The sequence below is a fragment of the Syngnathus leptorhynchus genome, chromosome 9, assembly GCF_054491065.1.
Source record: "Syngnathus leptorhynchus isolate UIUO chromosome 9, UIUO_Slep, whole genome shotgun sequence".
Taxonomy (NCBI): Eukaryota; Metazoa; Chordata; class Actinopteri; order Syngnathiformes; family Syngnathidae; genus Syngnathus; species Syngnathus leptorhynchus.
Window position 1 is genome coordinate 3,458,341 of NC_141203.1, and position 24,642 is coordinate 3,482,982.

The 24,642-nt window shown below is 39.1% G+C and overlaps 1 protein-coding gene across 1 annotated transcript in view; it reads left to right on the forward strand.

The window, feature by feature from the left end:
* The first annotated feature begins 3,406 nt into the window (after positions 1–3,406).
* Positions 3,407–24,642, forward strand: part of LOC147050643 (phospholipid-transporting ATPase IH-like) — a 36,948-nt gene continuing 15,712 nt past the window's right edge. Inside the window, exons 1-14 of the mRNA XM_085920079.1 lie at positions 3,407–3,551; positions 15,974–16,096; positions 16,229–16,318; positions 16,878–16,958; positions 17,523–17,630; positions 18,462–18,590; positions 18,947–19,050; positions 19,152–19,202; positions 19,921–19,985; positions 20,069–20,150; positions 20,226–20,376; positions 21,161–21,358; positions 21,436–21,609; positions 23,198–23,364. Of these exons, the coding sequence (XP_085776205.1) occupies positions 3,513–3,551; positions 15,974–16,096; positions 16,229–16,318; positions 16,878–16,958; positions 17,523–17,630; positions 18,462–18,590; positions 18,947–19,050; positions 19,152–19,202; positions 19,921–19,985; positions 20,069–20,150; positions 20,226–20,376; positions 21,161–21,358; positions 21,436–21,609; positions 23,198–23,364 (1,562 nt within the window). The 5' untranslated portion in view covers positions 3,407–3,512. The remainder of the gene's footprint in view (positions 3,552–15,973; positions 16,097–16,228; positions 16,319–16,877; positions 16,959–17,522; positions 17,631–18,461; positions 18,591–18,946; positions 19,051–19,151; positions 19,203–19,920; positions 19,986–20,068; positions 20,151–20,225; positions 20,377–21,160; positions 21,359–21,435; positions 21,610–23,197; positions 23,365–24,642) is intronic.

The window sequence follows — 24,642 nt, forward strand, 5'->3', positions numbered from 1 at the left end:
TGACAAGAAAATGAGAATTCATCTATTCATCCATTTTCTATACCGCTTGTCCCCACGGGGGTCACGGGCATGCTGGAGCCTGTCCCAGCAGTCATCGGGGGACACCCTGAACCCGATACCAGCCAATCGCAAGGCACACAGAGACGAACAACCACCCGCACTCGTACTCACACCTAGGGTCAATTTAGAGTTCTCAATTAGCCTACCAAGCATGTTTTTGGGATGTGGGAGGAAACCGGAGTGCCCGGAGAAAACCCACGCGGGCTCGGGGAGAACATGCAAAGTCCACACAGCACAAAGGAAGGGTCAGAGGTGGAATCGAACTGGCACTCTCCTAACTGTGAGGCGGACGTGCCAGCCAGTCTGCCACCAAGCCACCTTAAGGGCTATACTCGACAATTAAATAATAATGCCCCTCCCGAAAAAATGCATTTACCTTAACTCATTCAAACCATTGAAGTACAATACACTATACCTCAATTTATCAATAAAACATAACGATAAAAAAAACAATTCACAAGAACATACCATACAATTCTGTAATTCATTCATCAATACTGAATTGCATGAAACCCATAAGACATAAAACCACACAGATTTTTATTTCTGATGTTAGTGTGTTCCACAATTTACAGCTCTTAAAATCTTGCAGACCCTGATTAACCATGCATTATTAAAAATAATTCATTCATTTATCATCCAAACTGCTTACCGTCACAAGGGTTGCGAAGTTTAAAAATAATGGATAAATAAAACAGTCACAAAAATATTACTTCCTAAGCTTTGACGGCTTTTAGTGATTTATGTTTTCTCAAATTCATTTTCAAGTAGCCTTGGAGCCACTCTGTCAATTTATTGAGAAACAACATCACCACTTTTTATATGTATACATATATCGCACTATACATTAAGAGCCTATTAAGTTTCCCCATAGTGCTGACAGTGCAGTGCAGAGTCAGCTACAAAGAAGCCTGAAATATCATCATTACGTGGCGCAAACCTGAAGCTGCATCAACCCTCTTATTGTTGGGCTTGACCAGCATTTTTTACATCAGCTATCTTGCAAATATAAATACACTTATTGAGGAAATATATTCAGCGTGAGACCATATGCCCCAACTTCTTCACTCGATTTAAAGGGGGTGAGGGAAAATGCTTACATTGCCTGGGCAATAAGTTGGCCATGTTCACACTCACAACCGTGCAAACAGCCCTTTCTCATTGCGCCCATCTATGTAAATACCAAAAGAAGGAAAATTCCATCCATGTTAAGACTGAGTATTGCTTGAGACTTGTGCTGGGCATGGAAATTGTGTTCTTTATAAAAATATATAGAAATGAAGTGATACATTGAATGAAATTGAATGTAAAGAATAAAAATGCATAGAGAGAGAGAGAGACATGTACAAGTGCCACTTCAATAAAGAAGTATAAGTTCCATCCTCAAAGACTGAACATCATTTAAACGTTCTAGCCATTACGTAAGCCATTATGTATTTTCAAGTAGCATTGTGTGTGACTGGTAAATATGCATCACTATCATTATTAGAAAAGATGGCATAAAGCACTTAATTCTCGCAGCCCCATCTGTGCATGCAAGAAGAGTAGTCATCATTATAATGTACCCTAAGGGCTGCATGAAGGTAAACAACAGCATCATTATTCATTAGTGGGTCACAGAGTACTGTACCATGCATTATTGATCATGTCTGCACTAATTGAAAGATGTTCTGTCTGCAAATGAAATGGCTGGTGCAGACATCCCATCCGACCACCTGACTAACTCAGAACCCTCCTCGCCGCACCCGAGGTGGAGGTGGGGCTAATTCTAGAAGGTTGTGGACATCCATCATATCACATGACTCAGTTACACAACATACTGTAGATTTAGCCAATATTACTTTCCAGAGTTGCACAATAAATAAGATTTAAATTTAAATTCATTTTAGGAATTTAATGTTAGCATGAAGGGGAAGTCGACAACTGAAAAATGTCCAATGTAATTCTGTCGTAAAATACAGATGAGAAGACATTATATATTGTGTGTTGTGTAATTGTAGAGTATATGTATATACTGTTGCAAAGAGTCATTCAAGTTTATCCAATTTATATAATACAGTATATTGCATCTGTTTATAAACATATCGGAATACAATATTTGGAACCATCCAAACCAAATAGTTTACCAGATCTCTACAATCAATAAAATACAATACAGCATTTCTGTCCGATCGCGCAACTGCAGCGCACCCACGAACGCGAAACCGTAGCGCGTTACCGACCGCTCAACTGCACCGCGCTGGTCGCATTATTGTGACAGAGCCGTCGCTGAAATTTAGAAAATATTTTTAAAGTCCTGATGTAGTTTCCAAAATTTAAATGAACCTCAGTGCGCAGAGAGCTTAATTTTGTCCGAACGCGCAACCGCAGCGCGCCGGCCGGGCGCTCACTGTCACATTGCTCGAGGAGCGTCTTTGTGTTTTCGGATGGCTTTACTGCTCCCACTTGCTTCATTTGGAGGCATGATTAAAGTTGATGCTATTCTCAGAGTAAAGACAATGAAATAACGAACGGAGTCAGTTGGCATGCTGGTCCTCTCGGCTCATCTCGCGAGGTTCTTCCGAATTTCCTCCGACATCCGAAGCAAAAAAATCTCGAACTTTTTGTTCAAATCCCGAATTGTTCGAGAACCGGGACGTTCGAAAACCGAGGCTCCACTGTATTACACTCATTGTTCGAAAATAAATGTTAAAGCACAAACTAAAGAACAATGACACATAGATGATCCTAGACTACAAAGGTCTAGCATACATTGTGTATTTAATAAACCAAGGACACATATATAGTCTTTTCCCCCCAAAAAATGTGTATTTACAGCATATTTTATTTATATTTGTGATAATGTATTGGAATATTCATGTATTTATTGTACTGAATTGATGCATGTACTACATTTTATGGTTTAATGCAATTCATATGAACCACGATTTCTATGATTGTTATTTTTTTGTTGTTTAGGTCTTTACTTCATGTGTGTTCGTGCGCGCGCGCATAAAACAGGCGAGCTCTAGTACGCATGCGCGTTGTAGTCGTCTGACGGCTGACGCTCTTGCGTGTATGTATGTGTGTTTGTGAGTGTAGACTCCATCAAGAGGGCCACGGCTGCAGAACCGGCGCTTGCACGGACTATAAACTACCGCCATACTATACCAAGACAGAGGTGAGAGTGGACCGCATCGAAGGGTCCTGTTCGGTCCTGTCCAGCGCTTTGCACGAGGTGCCATATTTTCCCCCGACATGTAGTCCAGCAGCGTGGGAAATTACAGTGGTAGAAGAAGAGGCGTGTGGGAAGGATGATGCCATGAAAATCACAACAGCCCACTGAGTAAGATCACAGACAAGGCGGCGGTGCACGATGATGATAATGATGGACCCAAGTGGGGCGATACGAGAAAGGTAGCATCCGACACGGGAGTCCACGGAGACCTCTTGTAGTCGCTTTCGGGTGGAGGATGGATTTCAGCCGGCTCCGGAACATAATCAGCAGATACGTAAGCGACCCACAGTACACGAACTACACTACACTCCCACGAACATGCAACAGTACATTAAATTAAATTGACCTGGCTCACCATGCCAAAATCACTTGAGTAACTGTTATTTGAAAATAGCCCATAAGATGTTTGATGACATTTTTTCAAACCAATACCAATATGATACCGATATGCGTTGCATAACTTAAAAATAAGAGACAAACGGCTCACAGACTCAGGATTCAAATTGTAATAACAAAGTGCAATATAAATCTGACTGTATTTTCTGAGTTTTTGTCTTTGCTCACAATAAATTGGAGTGCAAAATTAGTTCTACTGTTAGATGTTAAAAATGTCACTCTGAAGTTGGAAAATAGGGCTGGGCGATGTATTTCATAACAGCAATATCAATATTGATGAATGAACGAAGTTAGATAATCTCAAAATGTTGATGAAAAGTCACTGTTGAGTGGGTAAAAAAGCCCATTTGCATCAGGATGTGCCCACATGGGCAACTAGTGGCCTGAAGTAGAGGGTTCAGAATGGTCATTTTGTTCCATAGTCCTATTTGGAGCCCACATGTACCCCCACCAAAGGCAAAAGGCAGTAGAGTTCCCAAATATGATAATAAATTGACGGAAATCCCACCAACACAAAAAAAATTCCAAGACATGGACCATCAAAATAGTTAAATGTATTGTATCATTATAAAAAAACACTTTGAAAGGGTTAATAATATTGCAATTAATATTACATTTATTCTATTTTAAGTGGCAATTATGATGGGCAGGGAAGATTACATAAATATCATAATTTACAGGTCTGTACCTACTTTCAAACAAAAGCTGAAGACAACCAAATATTACTGGATCCCAAAAGTGGGTGTGGCACTCAAACCAACAAGTCATAACACAAAAATTATTTGAGTTTAGAGGCTCAAACTTCAGATTTTTACATTCGACATCATAAGGCACTGATAGAATAAACATCTGGGGATTTGCGACAAGGAATGACCCACATATTAGCAGTTCGGCCCGAGCAAATTCACATATTTTGCGACTTTTGTAGGGCCAACTTATCTTCTCTATGTCTGTTTTTGCTCTCAGGTTATTTCTCTGCTGCCAACTAGTTTCATCTTGGTTTCAAGAAACTATGATGGAGTTGAGAGGCTTAATTTAGAGAAAAGTAGTGCTTTGCTTTGGGATTTATAGCCAAAAATATAGTGTGGTTCGGGGGGCGTCAATTATTTTAAATTTTGATGTAAAACATTTCTGCTGAGTCATTAAGTGGCTTTCACCCAAAGTTACGTATTTGGGATAGGCTCCAGCTCACCCATGACCCGAATAAAAGTGGATAGATGCATCATATTATTTAATAGGGCAGTAGGTAATATGTCTGCTTCACAGTTCTGAGGTTCAGGATCGGAATTTTGACCTTCTCTTGTGGAGTTTTGCAGGTTAGGTTATTTGAAGACAACCACCACCACTTTCATCCACAATGAGGAAAACAAATAGATGGATGGATGGATGGATGGATGCACAGATATTATTTCAAGCATTGCAGCATTGAACTGGTCCATAATAAGGGAAACCACGGCTAGCCATGCTTTAAAAGCCTCATTGTGTGAAATGCATATTTGCTTTAGGTTAATTAGCTGCAGGCTGCTAAAAACAAACCCCAAATGTTTGCCTCTGAGTTCGGACCATTGAGTTGTACTGAATGGAGAACATGCCAGTAAATCCCCACATGTAACACCGCACGCTGAATGTGCAGAATAGAAATCAACTTGGCTGGCCCACTTTTGAAGTTGCTAAAGGGAAGCCCACAACTTGCATACAAAATTAGCACCACTCGGGCCATTACATTAGGACCACCTGCATAAACAAATGTTTTGTTGTTTTTGCATTTCACCGTAGATAACTTATTTTTGCCCTTTTATGGCAGTTAACCCACACATCATTTTACAGATAAATGTTCAACAGTGGTGTGTGAGTTGATTATAAAAACATAAAAGCTCACAAATTCACTAATACAACCAGATGATAATAAAGGGAACCAGCAAATCAAGGTATCATGTTAGGTACCCTGGGTAGTTATGGTAGGGGGAAAAAAATGCGTATTACGGACGGTGTTTTATAATACTGTCCTGTATTAGAAGTGTTTTTCAGATTCTGACAGATTAATCGATTATTTAAATAATCTTTAAGTGCAACCCTAATAATAAAGGTTAGTAGATCACACTTGACACGGCACAGATATGTTATTTTTGTGTTTAACTCATCACCTTTGTCGAACTGATAAATGGTGTTACTGTTAATTTGAACACTGGTGTATTTTTTAAGAGACATGCACTGGTGACATTGCCTCTAGATTAGTAATAGTTTTATGATGACCACACTTTGACTCTGGAATTGAGTCATTGTTTATTCTCTATTATTTCCTCTGAGAAATATTGTTTTAAGTCAACAATAACAAAACAACAGTATAAAGTCAACACAAAGGCAGTTAGTGTTCATTAAGGGTGCAGCTGGTCTCATGGTATCTGTGACACATATTAAACTCAACTGCATGACCCGCAACCTTTGAACCTGACCTTGAAGTGTCTCAGGTGCTTTAAGAATAACAGTCTTGCTATTATTTTTTTCTATGATTATTTTTAGTTCAGCATGTTTGGTATTGCGAGCTCTACAGTAGGAGAGCCCGTAATAGTGTCACAACCACAAGTACGGCACTGCAGAGAGAGGGGGAGAGCGGGTGGGTCATTGAACGCATCCCCTCACCTCATCTGTCACCCGTCTGGCCGTTTGCATCCCGGCTGCGACATTACACAGTTGACGGGCAATGAATCATGAATTCAATTATGCAGATATTGACGGGAAGTTTCGAGGGAGAAGGATGATGTATGTATGTTTGGCCCCGTAACGTTAAGCATTACCGTGGCATCATTTCCAGCAGACGCTTCTCTAAGTGTGCTGCTGGATTAGCATGGATCGAGTCTTCTTGATGAATATTTTGCATAGAAAACACCAATTAAAAAAAAAAAAAAAAAAAAAACCATGACACCATAGAACATATCAACAGCATCAGTTGGATTGTTTGGTATTAGCTTATTGTTTTCCTTTTTACTTTATTGAATTGAAATGTTTAGTTGCCACACACTGTCTCCTTATAACTAGGAGTTGCACGACTAAGATTTATTTTATTATTATTATTCTCAACCACAGCCATCTTGTTTTTGTACTCGCTGACACGGGCAGACAATGGTTCAACCCCTACTTAAGACACCAGCATAGATATCAATTTTATAAATGATATCCCACAGTCAGAGAATTATCTGATTAGGTACTAGCAGTTGCTTTTAAAATGAGTACGGTCGTTTCAGGTGTCGAGCACTGGCCAGTCTTACATTTTAATCATCGTAGCATGATGTCATTTTGTCATACCACAAAATAGGAGTGTCAAAGCCATAACAGATTATTGATATTCATCCACGACATTGCATCCCGAAAAGAAGTTATTGTATTACTGGATGGCAGAATATTGTCTGGTAGTCAAACCCTGACTTGATTCTGGCTTTTCAACCCCAAATCTTTCTTAACAACAATATGTTGTATGTACCCCCACTAGTTTAAACACGGCATTCTGATTAATTTTCCGTTTCTGGAATATGAGTTAAGCATCAAAAACCACCTGTTTTTATCCATCTCAGGGGGCGGCCACTTTGCCACTTGCTGTCGACTGAAGATAACGTCACGGTTGTTCATGTCACAACAAATCGCGGCTCAGCTTCAGAAAACTATTGAGCCGTGATTGGTTGTGACCTCCGACCTGGCAGCCTGGATGTCATTTTTAGTTGACAACTGGCATATTCAGTTGACGGCAAGTGTCAAACAGGTGCATTTTGTTTGTTTTAATTCATTTTCCACTAAGGAAACATTAATCAGAACATTGCGTTTTGACATATTATTACAAAGAAAAATTCGAATACTTAAATGTACTTCCTCACAGGCTTGAATGCTAGTTTTAAAGATAATGTTTCAGATGATGCAGGTTAAATCGTATCTTTTCTAATTCAGGAAATGTACATGTGCTGCGGCAAGTTCTAGAACCAACATTGACGCTAATGAGATTTACTGTATCAGTGAATGTTGATGTGTTAGTGCACGCGTTTGTCTCATTTATGCCCTTTTGTCATGTGGTAATAATAGCTGTGGTGTGATGCTTCAGCCGAGCACCACCTGTGAAGACTCCACGAGAGGGTCATGATCTGAATTACAGTGACGCTTATATATTCAAGATTCAAGAAGAATTTATTCGCCATGTTTGAGCGTGGCAAACAAGGAATTTGACTTCGTTACATCACAGTCTCTGTTCAACATTTAGGTGACAAACAACACTCAGGACATGTGAAAATGACAAATAACCATATTCTCAGCCATCCCCTGATCTTAAACTCCCATGAGGGCAAGGAAAAAACTCAAATCTCCGACTAGGGGAAGTGAAAAACCTTGAGAAGAGACCACAGATGGGAGGGTCCCTCTTCCAGGATGAGCAGGCTGCAATGGGTGCAGAGAAGACACATAGTACAAACAGTGTAGACAATCCAAAAAGGTGTGGAGAGCAGGATGTTATTGCACAGCAATGACTCTGAGACTCTAAGAGTGGTGTGAGTTCATCAGAGCATATGTACGTGGAGGTCATTGTATGTACTAAAGACTACACGGGCTTGAATTCCGTTGAATTGACAAGAACAGATGTAGATGTGTCTAACGTGGCAGTTGAAACACGATACAGCAAATAATATTCCAATTAGAAATGTTTGGCTTTGCAGATCCCACTGAAATATTACCAAGAAGTTTATTTTCAGAAGAGTTCCTGTGGTGTGAGCACTATCAAGTTCCTGCTAAAATTAGCTCCAGGGTGAAGGTACTATAGTGTATAGGGAACAAATTTGAGTTTGATCTAGAGCTGCGACGATCAATCAAATAACTCAAATATATCTGTTCCAAAAACACTGAAGCAAAATCTCTGCATCTAAGCTTCACAGGGATAATTTTTCCACACATGCTGTTCACTGGAGTCACATGTACAAGTCTGTGGAGAAAAACGTTGCCACTATAGTGCCAAGCCAGGATGAAGGCGTCAGTAAAAGACAGAGAATGTCCAAAGTTATGGATTTTTTTTTCACACAGGAAGCTAAAGTGCAATGTATACCACAGCAGTATACTATAATATGGCCTAGCATCACTAGTTATGTTTTGAGGCTCCATGTTGCACGATATCACTTTTATTAAACCATAACACCGTAGCCTGATGGTCAAGGTGTCTTACGACAAAGATTGGAAGTGAAAATAGAATAGATAAAGTAAGACCCCCCCCCCCACAGAAGGAAAATCTTCAAGAACGCTGATTAACATTCATTATAGTTTTCCTACTGGGGGGCAGAGGGCAATGTGAGTTACAAATTACAGCCAAAATCGGAAAACACACAGAAGTGTGTTACCTGGCCTGGCACTGGGCACAGGTTGGGCGAAGCATTTTTCGGGGGGTGCCGCCCCCACTTGCTCTGCAACTGTGTGCCCAGTGCATTTTGGTGACAGAGACTGGAAGCATTGTAATTTCATCCACAAATTTAAAATTCTCAACAAACCAGTTTGTTACTTTACATTCTCTTGAATTATATTTTATTATATTTATTATGTGCACTATTGTATTGCATCAAGCCTTTGGTCCAGTAAAGTAGCACTGCCTAATGTTGTTTTTGTTCGGCCTCTTAAACAATTATATGTTTGTGATCACAATGTGGCTCATGTTGATAGCAGTTGGCATGTTGACCTTGTTTACTGCGTTCTGTGTTTGTGCTCTTTGAAATCGCTCCAATTTCTTGTGGGGACTAAACTCGAAAGAGAAAACACTAATGTTGAAAATATTGACACAAAAGCTTGACAAATATTTTAACGACTATTCATCATTTGCAAATGTGTTAACGCGTTTACCAACTGCCACCCTGGGTCATAAAACATGTCCACCTTTGATCCAGTGGGTGCCAGACAGCTGAAGAGCCTTGGAAAGGTTCCTCACACCGTCACAGCCCCTCCAGTCTCCTCGCCTACACTTAAAAGATAAAAATGACACATTCACGTTTTAGGCTGTTCTTTTCCTGTTACACGCTCTCACCCTCATCGCGGCTATACTGTATGTCGCCCTCCTGGCACGTAGGAATAACTTTTCACAGCTTCCTACCAGGTTGTTAGCACGTTGCCTGTGTCGAATTTGGATGAAAGGAGGAAGAGGGTCATGGACGGCGCAGATTATGGTGGTGGTTTAAGGGGGGGGGCGGGAATTGAAGTAGCGCTGCCAAATTAAAGAGTTACATCATAGTTGGTGTCGAGCGGGGGATGAAGCAACAGCGTGCACATTTTGAATTTTTTTTTTTTTTTAAGTAATCCGACTATGTTGTCTTAAATCCTGCGATGCCGCAGGATTTTTGCATCATGAGGGGAGTTGAGAAAAAGGTTACAGCTGTGAAGATAGTTCAGCATACTGTCTTCTAATTAAGGATGTCACTATTAATCGAAAATCGATTTAAAAACTGCTTAAAATTTGCATCAATGTGAAAAATAAAATAATGGCTTTGTAAGGCCATGTTAACCACAGACGCTCACTCGTATCTGCTGCAAACAAAACTGTTAACAAGACAAAGAATCCTTAAACAGGCAAAATTGTTAGTGCATTTTCAAGTTTTTTGTTAACTTACAAAAACGTATTTTTTATAGCACAAACAAAATGCAGATGTTAAAATAAAAACATGTTTTGGTTGGAATTTTTTTTTAAAGTGATTTTAAAAAATTGTAAATGAACCGAAATTGGGAACTGAAAATCAAATATTGAATTTCCAGCTCTAGTAGGGCTTTTATACAGAGATATTTAAATTTATTAACTGAAAAGAACAAGTGTTCTTGTCTATAAAGGAGACATACATTGTATTTTTTCACAATTTAAAACATTTCCCATTTCTTAATAAATGGTTTGTAAATCCACTCTAAATCTATAAAGCTAAAATCTGTCTCACACAAATGTCAAGTACAGCTTTTCTTATGACGACCATGGCCAAAGCCAAAGTCAACTGGGATAGGGTCCAGCACCCCTGCAACCCTCGTGAGGAGAAGGGCTTCAAAAAATGGATGGGTTGATGTTTTTGTTTACACTTACATTTATTTTAAATTTGGGCTTTTTTTCACATTATTTATTTTTTTTCAATGAAATTTACTCTGTATATGTAACCTAATGGTGCACATGTGAAGGTATTTTACATACTTTACTTTATCAGTATGCTAACGCCACAGTATGTATAATAGATTATCACATGTCAAATTTGGTGATATATTTCACCCTATTTTTAGCTCCTCCACAAGCTCATTTGCAGGTTTCTAGGTGAAGGCACAGCTTATATTCAGATCACATGACCTGGTTGTCTCAAGAATTGGGATTTCTTTTATTGTAGTAGTTTGGAATAGGGGCCAAGGGTGACAATTAAAAATGTATATTTACAGTGGCGTGAAAATGGCTTTTTCCTCATCTCAAATTATTCGTTGTATAGTTTTCACCACTGTAATGTTTCAGATCACCAGACAAATAAATATTAGACAAAAATAACCCAAATAAACAAACATAAATGCCGTTTTTTTTAATTATTTGATTTATTAAAGCTTCATAAACATTTCAAAGCTTCTGAATCCCATATGAAAAAGTGCTTGCCCTCGAAACTTAATAACTGTTTGGGCCACCCTCAGCATAAACAACTCAAACCCTTGCAGAATTGCTTTAAATCAGCAACACTGGGGGGCGTAAACATCCTTATTAAGGTCATAACCAGGCATTTCCATCCGATTCAAATCCAGACTTTGATCAAGCCACTCCAAAAGCTTGATTTTTATTGTTATCTTTTTAAGCCATTCAGAAGTTGACTCGCTGACGTGTATCCCGACTCTCGCCCAAAGTCAGTTGGGATTGACTCCTGTTCACCCCAGACCCTAACGAAATTGAAAGGCTATAAGAAATTGATTGATGTATAGACCTTGCAAATGGAGCTAAATGGCCGGTGAGTGAATGATAATGCAAAAGGATGCTGCTCCGGTCTTTGCCCGTTTAAATATGAGTTCATCCAAAAAAAACAAACAAATCTGAGCTCGCTTAATGAGGGATGCTAGCTCAACATGGCAGTCATCTCTTCGACACTGCGTGGCGGCGACGTGGAGGAGGGACAAGACACGACCATTTAATCAGACCACTTAATGGTCTGTTACTTTTTATTGCACCTCTGCTGGAAACTGCACTGTAGAAACTGCTTGGGGTCAGAGGTTTCTCTTATTGGCGCTACCTGAGACCGTCTGACTCAAAGTGTGAAGATAAAGATATGGCCAAGAACCTTTTTACGATTAAGGCGAATAGCACTTTGCTGCAGTAAAACCAGCCTGACGCCATTGTGTTGCTGCTAATAAAGACAAAGTATTCCATGTCAGGTGCTGAGTAGCCAGGCCACTTTGTGATAGAGCGAAGGCAGAGACAGGAATGGAACAGTGAACCAGAGGTTGATTGGGATCAGTGAGGATTAATGATGAGATAAGTGCAAACTATAATCTGATCTCTTCCTCCACATAGCCGAAACCGTAAAGCGCTTTAGTCATGTCAGTATGATGGAAAAGAAGGATGGAACAATGTGGATTTAAGGAGATGACGTTTAAATGGCCTTTTCGTAGTGCAGTGGAACTTTTAAGGTTGAGCATCATCCGTTTCGTAAAGCTCCTGGTCTATAATATCATCAAAAGATTCAGAAAATCTGGAGGAATCTATGCTTGAAAGCAGCAAGTTTGAAAACTAACAGTAATTCCTGTAACCTTCGATCACTCGGGTTGCACGGAATAGAAAAAGCTCACACAGTCGGTCACTTCATCTGTTATTACTCATTCAAACTCCACCATGCAAATTCAACTACAGCCATAAACGCCATCGGTTCCTCTGAACCCGATCTCATTTGAAATGGACCGATGCAAAGATGAGAAGTGGTCTGTCGAGTTCACATTTCCAATTATGATTGGAATTGATGGACTTCAAGTCTCCCATTGAAAATGTGTGAAAATTAAGTACAAAATATGACATTGGAATTGATGGACGTCAAGTCCTGTCGCCCATTGAAAATGTGTGAAAATTAAGAACAAAATATGGCATCGAAGACCACGGGACTGTTGAGCAACTGAAGTTGTACATCAAGCAAGAATGAGAAAAAATTCCACCTACAAATCTTCCACAATTCATGACGGATGTCAAGTCATCCGGCATTTACCCCTTGTCCTACGTTCCTAGCAGTAAGCGTCATGAAAGTATAAAAGAGGTTAATTATTGTATTTGAAAATATATAAAATATATGATAAAATATGAAAATAAAACTCATCATCATTTGACATAATTTAATGTCTATCAATTAAGCTGCCATGCAATTGTAAAAAATTAACCTAAGCATTGTATGTTAAAACCTAAGAATGATCATCTATATGTACTTGCCCTTCACTACATCAGGGATTTTCAATTGGTTTTGTCCAAGGGACCACCATGATAACCAAGAAGCAACTCAGGGACCACTGCTCTGGCGGAATATTAATTTATTTTGTACCGAATGTCTGTATGTCTATTTTGGGAATCTCGGCGACATTTGACATCGTTTGGATGGGTAAATAATTCACAAAATTAGCTGGAAAATAAATCAAGTCTAAATAATAAACCAATTTCGTTTTTAAAAGTGTTACAAGTATTTTCCATTTCCAATTTTGCGGACCACCAGCAATACCGCCACGGACCACTAGAGAGCCGCGGACCACCCGTCCAAGGATTATTGTATGTTCCTGGGAGACATTACATCGATATTATGATAATTGTACAATGTACTAGGCAGCCATAACATACGTCTAAATGAATTTGATGTCCTGTTCTTTGTTATCACAACACTTTAGTATCTCTTTGTTGTCATCAGTACCCTTCTGTTGTGACAATTTAAGAAAAGAAAAAGAGAAATTGTTTGAAAAGGTATTTTTTATCCAGCTCGGATACTCATTAGTGTATCACAGCCTTGTTTTTCTTCATCTCTCACACTCGTGTCTATGTTTCTGGGTCATGTTCCACGCACCCTCTCAATGTTTTGATGGGGTCTCAAGCCAGCTAACACTCTTGGCAGCTTGTCTATTTTTGTCCCCTCAACTCATCTGGCTCCTGTTGATTGTTCTGTGTATACTCTAACTTAGAGATGCGCTGCTCCATCCTCTTTTAGTTTCAAAGCTTGTTGTTCCTGTTTACATTGCGAGTGCAAGCTTTTATGATGAAGCGCATTCTGTTTTTAATGGTTCTGAGTTTGACGTGTGTATTCTAATACGTTGGTGTCCTGTGAAAAACACAAATGTCCAATGTTGTCGTTTTTTATTTTTTTAATTTACGTCAAAAGGTGTCCACATTCTGGACATGAACTTTTTCACACACATCCAGAGCAGTTAAAGCAAATTGCACAACATTTTAATGACGCCGAATGAAATGCATTGTCGAAAAATACATTTAAAAAATACTGAAAAATTGTGCTTTAATTTTCACCATCCATCCATCCATTTTCTAAACCGCTTTGTCCCCACGGGAGTCGCAGGCGTGCTGGAGCCTATCCCAGCCGTCATCGGGCAGTAGGCGGGGGACACCCTGAACCGGTTGCCAGCCAATCGCGGGGCAGACAGAGACGAAGAACAATCCGCACTCGCACCTAGGGACAATTTAGAATCTTCAATCGGCATACCATGCATGCTTTTGGGATGTGGGAGGAAACCGGAGTGCCCGGAGAAAACCCACACGGACACTGGGAGAACATGCAAACTCCACACAGGGGAGGGCCGGAGGTGGAATCGAACCCGCACCCCCCTAACTGTGAGGCGGATGTGCTACCCAGTGCCCCACCGAATCGCCCTTTCCACAATCATTTCTGAAAAAATTATAAAAATCAAGCGGGTGCCGATTCACGATTGTTGCACTGTATGTGTGTTTGACAAATCAAACAAATGACAACCATTTACACAAATGCTGTTTATTTATTATATTATCTATTATATATCTGTATGTTGTCCATAATGTAAGGGATATCTGGCCAATATCTGATACTTATGAGAAACCGGGCCCCCTATTAAAAGCTTTAAATAGTTTGCTTGGGGTGACCTTTCACGCATTCGACTGTGTAATACTGTTTGTTGTATCATGTTGTATGTCTTGGATATTGCGTGAATAAAACAAAATGAAAAATTAAATCGAACGGTAATGGGTTCGTATTGTTAACCATCAAATGCAATTAATCACGGTAACTTTGAGGAACATCATTTTACCTTTAACATGTAATTATGAAAATCCCACCCAAAAAACATCCCATTTATTTGTGGCATCTGTGCCTAAGTTGTGAGGGCTCATTAAAACAATAAAGTGCTTGTTCCAGAACTTCTCAATGAATGATCAGCAGTGCACATTTGAGCTGTGTCAGCCGGGTCACTCTGCCAACGAATGTTTTCATTGGGGCCAATGTGTTATGAGCCTTGTCCAATATGAAGAACACCTTGGAAAATGCACTCTGCTAACCAACAGATCTGTTCGTTGACCCAATCAACTTTTCCAAACGATGTGCCTGCCAACCTAGCAAGGATAAGCGGTTCAGATAATGGATGGATGGATCTTGTAATAGGTTCATCATAAATAGGGTTGTGCAATAATTGAATATCAATATATATTGCAGTAGACATCTGGTCAATATCAATAGAAATTGCACTCAATATCGATTTTAAAAAAAATATCTGGATGCAAATCCTGACCACGTCATTCTGCGTGCTGTTGGCAGAGGTAATTGTGCCATGATGTTCCATTCGTGGCACAATTACAAGCACCCGAGAGTAAATTTGGAGCGCAAAAACAGGCTTTACTATCAGATATTTTCAGTGCTGTTTTTCCTTTTGATAGCTGTGTTTTATTTCATTTTAATCTGTAATCAATTTGTTTATATCTATTTGGTTTTCTGATTTGAAATAAGTAAAAGAAAATCAATAATTATCAATAGACTTAAATGAAATACGTACATTATGATTCACCCGGCCCCACTAAGGACATTTTGTTTAAAAAGATATTTAGTCATTAAATTGACCACTTAATTTGACTTTTTCATCGTTTTGTTGCTATTTTTAACTAAAATGACCTAAATTCAGCCTTTATTCTCTGAATCCTTATTTTGAACAGTTCAAGAAAATTCAATATAAATCAATATAAACTAAAATGAAATATTTATCGTGATACACTTTTCAACCATATTCCCCACTTCTGTCTTTACCTGTGCTTCTATTTATATCTGCTTTTCTCTCTCTCACTCTCTCTATCAGTGCGTGGGGGAGGAGAACTGGGTCGACAGTCGGACAGTCTACATCGGCCATAAAGAACCCCCTCCGGGAGCTGAGGCCTACATCCCTCAGCGTTACCCCGACAACCGCATCGTGTCCTCAAAGGTCAGAAGACCCTACCGATTATTTAGAACTGCCAGGGGAACCTACTGTATCAGGAGGCATTTAAAGATTAAATGGAGATACAGTATTATTTATTTTATGAGTAATGGTGGTTTTGTTTTTCACTTTCGACAGTACACCTTCTGGAACTTCATCCCCAAGAACTTGTTTGAACAGTTCAGAAGAATTGCCAACTTTTACTTTTTGGTCATATTTCTTGTCCAGGTGAGAACGAGTAGTATCATCATACATGTGATTCCATCAAACTGTATAGTATAACATTATATTTGCTGTACATTTATATTATACTTTACATTTTACATAATATTACTTTACCAAAAAGGAGGCATTCGGATTATTTTGTGTTGAAAATTTCCACTTTATATCCATGATTGTTTTCAAATTATGGTTATTGAGCCACATAGTGACTGTGAGTGGAATTACATTACTTAACTAATTAATTAGAAATAGTAAACAACAACTGTTTAATTACAAATTGTTATCTTGTTTCTGTGTTTGGCAAGATTTCCAATGATATCAGATAGGATAAACATCGAGCAATAATGAACACAACTCAAATTTTGACCACACCGTTGTGTTTGCAATAAGACCTTGGTCATAAATTGGTTAATTTTCTTCCCTTTTAAAGAGTCCCAACGTTCATACAGAAAAAGGTTGTGTTTACCTGTATTACTGTAATCATCTTTAAAAGGCATATCTGGTGCATAGCTGAAGTTTGCTTGTAACATGAAGCAAAAACGACTGATCCTGTCCTTTCCTCCAGCTCATCATCGACACCCCCACCAGCCCAGTCACCAGTGGCCTGCCCCTCTTCTTTGTTATCACTGTTACTGCCATCAAACAGGTATACAACACACACGCACGGACACTCACTGACTCACTGACTCACTGACTCACTGACTCACTCACTCACTCACTCACTCACTCACTCACTCACTCACTCACTCACTCACTCACTCACTCACTCACTCACTCACTCACTCACTCACTCACTCACTCACTCACTGACTTCGAGCCCACACCTTACAGCGAGGGACTCCAATCAGCTGTTCTATTATCTGTACATACACAGATTCCTCTCTGGGCGCATTGAATATGTCTGCTGATGTGAGAAATATGGTAATGAATGCTCTCCTCTGTTCATCACTGGAGCCCCTAGGGGAGATGTAGCCTCCCCCCCGCGCTACTATCAATGATAGATGGGGCCGCGCCGGCTAAAGAGAAGCGAAATTTCGCGGGATATAAATCTAGCGTGTGACGTGCCGGCTCGAAATCAAGCAAGCAGGTCGCCCAGCTCAATGTGCGCAACGCTAATGAATCACACCCGGTTCTACTTTTGCGCAATCATCTGTCCAGCGCTCACCCCCCTTCCTCCTCTTCTCCTTCCTTAACAATCTTCTCCTCTCAGGGCTACGAGGATTGGCTGCGGCACAAAGCCGACTGTTCCATCAACGAATGTCCGGTGGACGTGGTGCAGCGGGGGAAGGCGGTGAGGACGCAAAGTCACAAACTGAGGGTAAGAACCGGCTTGTTAAATGCAAACGGCACCTGAGGCCATGAAGCTGACATTGCTTTGTCTACATTCCTCCCCTGTCTGTGGCTCTCTTGCCAATTCCACACCGCCAAGATAATGTGTATATATTATGTTGTAAAATGTACAGTATACACCGTGGTGACTTGATCATGTTGAATTTACTCCATGATCTTGCGTAGAACTCAAAATCGTTTGCAATTTGCAAATTGTAAGTCTTCTGCAATTGTCTATGGCCTTTTCCATTGTATGTTAGCATTAAGTCTGCGGATATTCTAAGTTGAGAAGAACTCTTCCAAATTTGAATGATTCCCCCTCAAAATGAGGCTTCAAAACAATAAAAAATCCCCTCACTGGTTTTGAACAACACTGCATCATACTCAGAGGTGTTTCTAATATTTTGATTCCCCCTCAAAATGAGGCTTCAAAACTCGGAATAAATTCCACATCCACGTGCAGGGTAATGTGTCTCTGTTCGTGTTATTTTCTATTCTGTGTCTGCTCCTCCACTTTATTCCCCTCCTCCCTGTCATCACGAGTGTCTCTCTTGTGTTTTGCGGCCGTGTTTTGTGGATCAAACGGAGCGGATTAGCGCGTGAGCCGGCAGCAGGAATAATGATGAATATATTAATCACGCAGATTCGCAGAGCATGTGTCATGTGTACGGTCACCATGACGATGGGATTTTATCCGTGCCACGTAAGCTGCTCGTTTGGCATTATCTGTTATGCAACTTCACAATCCTTTCCAAAAAAAAAGTGTGTTCATGTGGGCCCGTCATTTATGATGGATGTCGCTGTTGTGTTGCTGTGGCAGGTGGGCGACATCGTGGTGGTGAGGGAGGATGAAACGTTCCCATGTGACCTTATCCTGCTCTCATCCAGCCGACAAGATGGCACCTGCTATGTCACTACCACCAGCTTGGATGGGGAGTCCAGTCATAAGGTGCCACAAATATACGTACAATATAAATGTAAATATAAATATGTACATTGCCATCCAAAATTTATAAAGCATAAGGCAGTTTATGTTCATTTTGCTAAGTAGTCAATGCACAGTGAATAAAATACTTTGTTTTAAACTATCAACAATTATATTGTTCAATTTAGTGGCTAAACGTAGCTAGCATGCAAGCTAGCTAGAATTCTTTATATCTTTTTGACTATTTTTGCCCCTCATATCAACAACACACATGACCGAGTACACTCGTACAGGACTCCACCCACCCTCTGCTCAAATGGGACCCCCTGATGAGCTCCCATCCAAGCAATGCTCCACTTACTTTGCCTGTCCTCCTTCAGACCTACTACGCCATACCAGATACCATGGCCTTTAGGACGGACCAAGAGGTGGATTCCCTTCATGCCACCATCGAATGTGAACAACCTCAGCCTGACCTCTACAAGTGAGTGACAGTGTGACACCTTGAGATTTGTGTAAATATTCAAGGTTACCTTTCTTAATGGCTGCTTGTCTTGTCTCTTCCCGTCTTTCTGCTTATATCAGATTTGTGGGACGTATCAATATTTACAAGGAGAAAGACGAGCCCGTTGCTAGGTTGGTTTTCATTTGATTCATTTGGATGCTCTTCCAGGTTTATGATTTCAGGTTAGGGTTAGTACATTTATGTATTCTTTCCAGGAACACATAACATTCGTATCTCAGATCATATTTTCCTATTACAATGAATGTAGATGCCATTAATCAGTTCCAGCCGCCAAAAAACATCAACAAAAATTTTGTGTTTTTTTTTAGTTACAAAATAGTGCTCTGCAATTTTTTACCAGAACAGTTTGTGCATCATTATTTCGTGTTTCAATGACCATTGACATCATGCGCCTTCTGTTTTGTGTGCCTTGACCACCTGGGAGCAGTATAAAACAGACATACAAACAAAATAATAATACTCATCTATATGACTCAGTCCACTATTATTAGTTTTTTGCAGTGGATAAAGAATATGTACCTGTGAGTATTCTCGTATATATATCCATCACTTATAGAGTTAGAACATTGGCGCTAGTGATGTTACTCCATTGATGGTGTTTTGCATTGTGTGCTAGCATTAGGCTAACAGACTTACGTGATGCAGTTTGGTTTAATACACGTCATTCACTTGTTTTAAGTTTTAGAAAATGATACATTTTCATGGTCATCACTTACTTCACTCGTGTTTGATACTATCATAGCTTCAGTTTTGGGAATGTCTGCCTTTATTCTCGTAATAAATTCAGTTTTGGTTCTTTCTTTTTACTTCTTTCTTTTTCTGCTTAAGACCACTTGGTGCTGAGAACTTACTACTCAGAGGTGCAACACTAAAAAACACACAACATATTTATGGTAATCATTTATTCTTATTAAAGTCTCTTCATAATGAGGCTCGTTCCCGTGGTAACCCATTTCTCTGTCACCTCTTTCCTCAGCCGTTGCCATCTATACCGGCATGGAGACCAAGATGGCGCTCAATTACCAGTCGAAATCGCAGAAGCGCTCCGCCGTAGAAAAGTAAGATCTTGCCTGACCGCATCCAAATATGTTAGGGGGAAACACTCTCACCTGACTTCTTTCTCTCTCCCACAGGTCCATGAATGCCTTTCTGATTGTCTATCTGTGCATCCTGATCAGTAAAGCAGCCATCAATACTGTTCTCAAATATGCCTGGCAGTGGTCTCCAGATCGCGATGAGCCCTGGTACAACCGTAGAACTGAGAACGAGCGACAGCGACACGTGGTGCGTTCAGGGACGTTTTCACAGTCATAGTTTTTAGTTTATTTTCTCCTAAACATTACAAATTTAGACTTTATTTTTTAACATAATAATACAAACTTATTTTCATTAAATTACTTTTTTTTTAACATTTCAACCTTATTTTTATTATTTTATTTTATTATTTGATTGTGTCAGTCATAGTTTTTAGTTTATTCATTTTTTTCCTTCAAGTAATGCACATTTGTTTTTGTAAACATTACAAATTTAGACTTTATTTTTTAACATAATAATACAAACTTATTCTCATTAAATGACTTTTTTTTTAAGATTTCAACCTTATTTTTATTATTTTATTTTATTATTTGATTCTGTCAGTCATAGTTTTTAGTTTATTTATTTTTTTCCTTAAAGTAATGCACATTTGTTTTTGTAAACATTACAAATTTAGACTTTATTTTTTAACATGATAATACAAACTTATTCTCATTAAATGACTTTTTTTTAACATTTCAACCTTATTTTTATTATTTTATTTTATTATTTGATTGTGTCAGTCATAGTTTTTAGTTTATTTATTTTTTTCCTTAAAGTAATGCACATTTGTTTTATGTAAACATTACAAATTTAGACTTTATTTTTTAACATATTAATACAAACTTATTCTCATTAAATGATTTTTTTTTAACATTTCAACCTTATTTTTATTTTTTTATTTTATGATTTGATTGTGTGTGCCAGTAATGGTCCATCTTCCAGTCCTATCTTATGTTCCCATAATTCTTCTAAGACGTCTCATTTCCCGAAGGTGGTTCGAGCTTTCACCGATTTCCTGGCCTTCACCGTGTTGTTCAATTACATCATCCCCGTGTCTATGTACGTCACGGTGGAGATGCAAAAATTCCTGGGTTCTTACTTCATCACGTGGGATGAGGAGATGTTTGATGAGGAGTTGGGAGAGGGGGCCCAAGTCAACACCTCTGACCTCAATGAGGAACTGGGTCAGGTACCCGCAATCCTTTTCCTATTTGTAAGCATTTCTTTTCTCCCGGCACATCCCCATTCATCTTTCTTTCTTTCCAGGTGGAATATGTTTTTACTGATAAGACGGGCACTCTGACAGAGAACAACATGGAGTTCATCGAATGCTGCGTAGATGGGAACGTTTACATTCCGCACGCCATCTGTAACGGTCAAATTCTCAGCGCTGCCTCCAGCATAGACATGATAGATTCCTCACCTGGTGGATACCGCAGAGTAAGTGTGTGTGCACTGTAAAGGGCACTCTGCAGTAAACAAAACGAAGACATGACTTGTTTCCATTTGATGTGCGCAAATCCCACAATGCAATCATTAATCATTGTGAAAACAAAATGTTGATGGTAATTTTACAATAATAAGTCGAGTGTTACAACTCAAGAAAAAAAATCGTAATATTCTGACTTTTTCTCGTAATATTACAACTATATTGTTTTGAAATTGTGACCTTTCTTGTCCTTTTCTTATATATTTATTCTGATAGAAATACAATTTTATTCTTTTAATATTACAACCTCTTTCTTTTTAATATTGTTCTCGCACAAATACAACTTATAGCATGACTATTCATTTACAAATTCAGTTGAAATGTATCCGGTTCCATACACATTAGGCGCCCAGTAAACAGCTGTTAATGAACAATTTCAAACCAATACAGATGTAAAAACAAATTTTTTGTTTCTCGATGTTGTGCCTCCGGATATTGAAATCTTTTAGTATTCCAACGCACTCATGGCACATTAATCACATGGGTTTAGCGTTTGATGGTAAAACAACTTTTGGCAGTCCATACAAGGGTTGAATCCACGGTTTTCATTGTCAATTTTATGTTTCAAAGTTGAAACGGACATGTCCCCCCCCCAGTGTCTTGCCACTACTCCTATTTTTAGCACCGTTAGCTACACTTCAAAACAGCACCGTCAGCAATGTGGGTAGGCTACAGCAGTGTTGCATTCACTGTATCAAACACTGTTAGAATTTTTTAACTCTTGGGAACCGAGATACCCAGGCCGTACTGCAGCCTGGGCCACTCGACCCTTGTTTCTGGGTTGTAATTGAATAACACCGAGTCTTGGCGAGTCATCAATTTCAAACTTTAAATGTCAGAGCCAAGTAATAGTCAACTTGTCCAATCGTAAAAACTGGAGTTATCAACTGCAACTAAAATTAAAACTTACCAGAATTTCTTAATTGTACTTGTAACCCAAAAATGTGTACCAGCTCCCAGTATAATATCGTGGCCTTTTACTCAAACTCTAATAATAAGCATTTTGTTAAATTAATATTTCAAAACTGATCAGTACACTCTTTATGAAAGTGTAACGTTTCTGTTTGATTTCTTTAGATGGAAATTATCTAAGGTGTAGTTTGCTGGAGAAAAAAGTGTAAAGGATTCATTTAAAAAAAAAAGAAGAAAATGTATCAATGTTACAAAAATCAAGTTACAATCAAGTTCACGGTATCGCAATTATAACATGAGTATTAATCCGCACTTCATTCTGTCATTGTAAATCCTCATTGTTGGTTTTTGAAGAAACGTCCCCGAGTGCACATAAAAGTAATGGCACACTTTTTCTGGCAACCGTATTCACATTTAGAAAATAGTTTGTCAGCAGTATCCATCATATAACACAAGCCTGCCAAACAGTTCAAGCAACGAAATGTGTGTAAAAGTACGTAAAATGTATGTCATATTTTATTACCTCATAGATTTTGAGTAAAACATAGCGTTAAGAAAACTTGTTAATTTCACCTTTTCCTCTCTTGCATTTACTTTACATGTATCCATTAAATTCTGCGGCCGCAGGAGCATGAGGACCTGTTTTTCCGAGCATTGTGTCTGTGTCACACGGTGCAAGTGAAAGAGGAGGAGACGGTGGACGGTATCAAGAAGGGCATCCATCAGGGCCGACCCACGTCTTTTTACATCTCCTCCTCCCCGGATGAGGTCGCTTTAGTGGAGGGAATGAAAAGGTCAGTGAGAATTAAAAGATGAGTCATATACTGTACTTTCATACACACGATGTAACTTGTGAGTGACATCACCGCAGTGTTGACTGAAGTGGCATTTAGTGAGTCATGTGACCAAAAAAAATGCTATTCCAACCCCAAATCCAGCATCAAGACCTGCAAACACATTAAATTAGTTTAAAGAGGACAAGCTAAAAACATTTAGACAAGAAAAGAAATCATTGCATGTTTAAGCAGCAATTTTCCTTAGCATCATCCAAGCTCATCAAAACCAAATTAGTTAATGCATCGACAGCCTGATGTTGGCAACTGCGCACCCTTAAAATGGCTGAGTTAAAAATTGGTCGGTTTGTAAAAACACAGTCCAATTTGTTGGGTTGGTTTGTACAAAAAATTAGCTAAACCACAGGTGTCAAACTCAAGGCCCGGGGGCCAGATACGGCCCGCCACATCATTTTCTGTTGCCCGCGAAGACAAATTGTGGATCAAATTCGTGTGTCATACAAGAATTACAAATTGTCTTCACTTTTAATATCTTTTTGACCAGTTTTTACTCGTCTTATTTGAAAACGAGTTATTTGTCAGTTTGTTTTGTAGCTTTTACTGTATATAATATGAGGTCCTCATACATTTATTTGGGTTGACAGTCATAATGGCCCCCCGAAAGAAGCTATGACTACAATGCGGCCCGCGAAAAAAATGAGTTTGACACCCCTGAGCAAATCGATCCAATTTTGAGCCCAAATTGGATTGTTTTAACTCAGCATTTTTAAGGGTGTACAGGGCAATCCTCTCGATCCAACACATCCACCAAGGCCTAAATAGATGGACTCCACACCTATAAATCTGAACGGAAGAAACCTTATGGATAAAAGCAAAACATTCTCAACAAACAAAAAGAATCCAGTTACTTTGAGTCAACCATTACAAATTACAATGACTTGGATGACTGAGAATGTACACAGATAATAAACAAAATAGTTGCCAATACAATAATTACACTTTTTCTTGGTATTCAGTATTCACATATCTAAATACTGTGCAATATGCCTGATATTTGAACTGTATAACCCTCCACAGTTCAAAACTAAATTACCAAGTACCTAATATGATGAGGTCAGTACACCCGAAGCAACACGCTCATATAACGCTGCTCTATTTTAAGTGGGTCCATAAACATGGTCCAGAATGCGGCGTCAGAAGGTCTGTTGCTTTCCAAGATAGACTGTTACATGTACATGTGATCATGTTTCCATTAAAAATAACAAATGTAATCTTGTG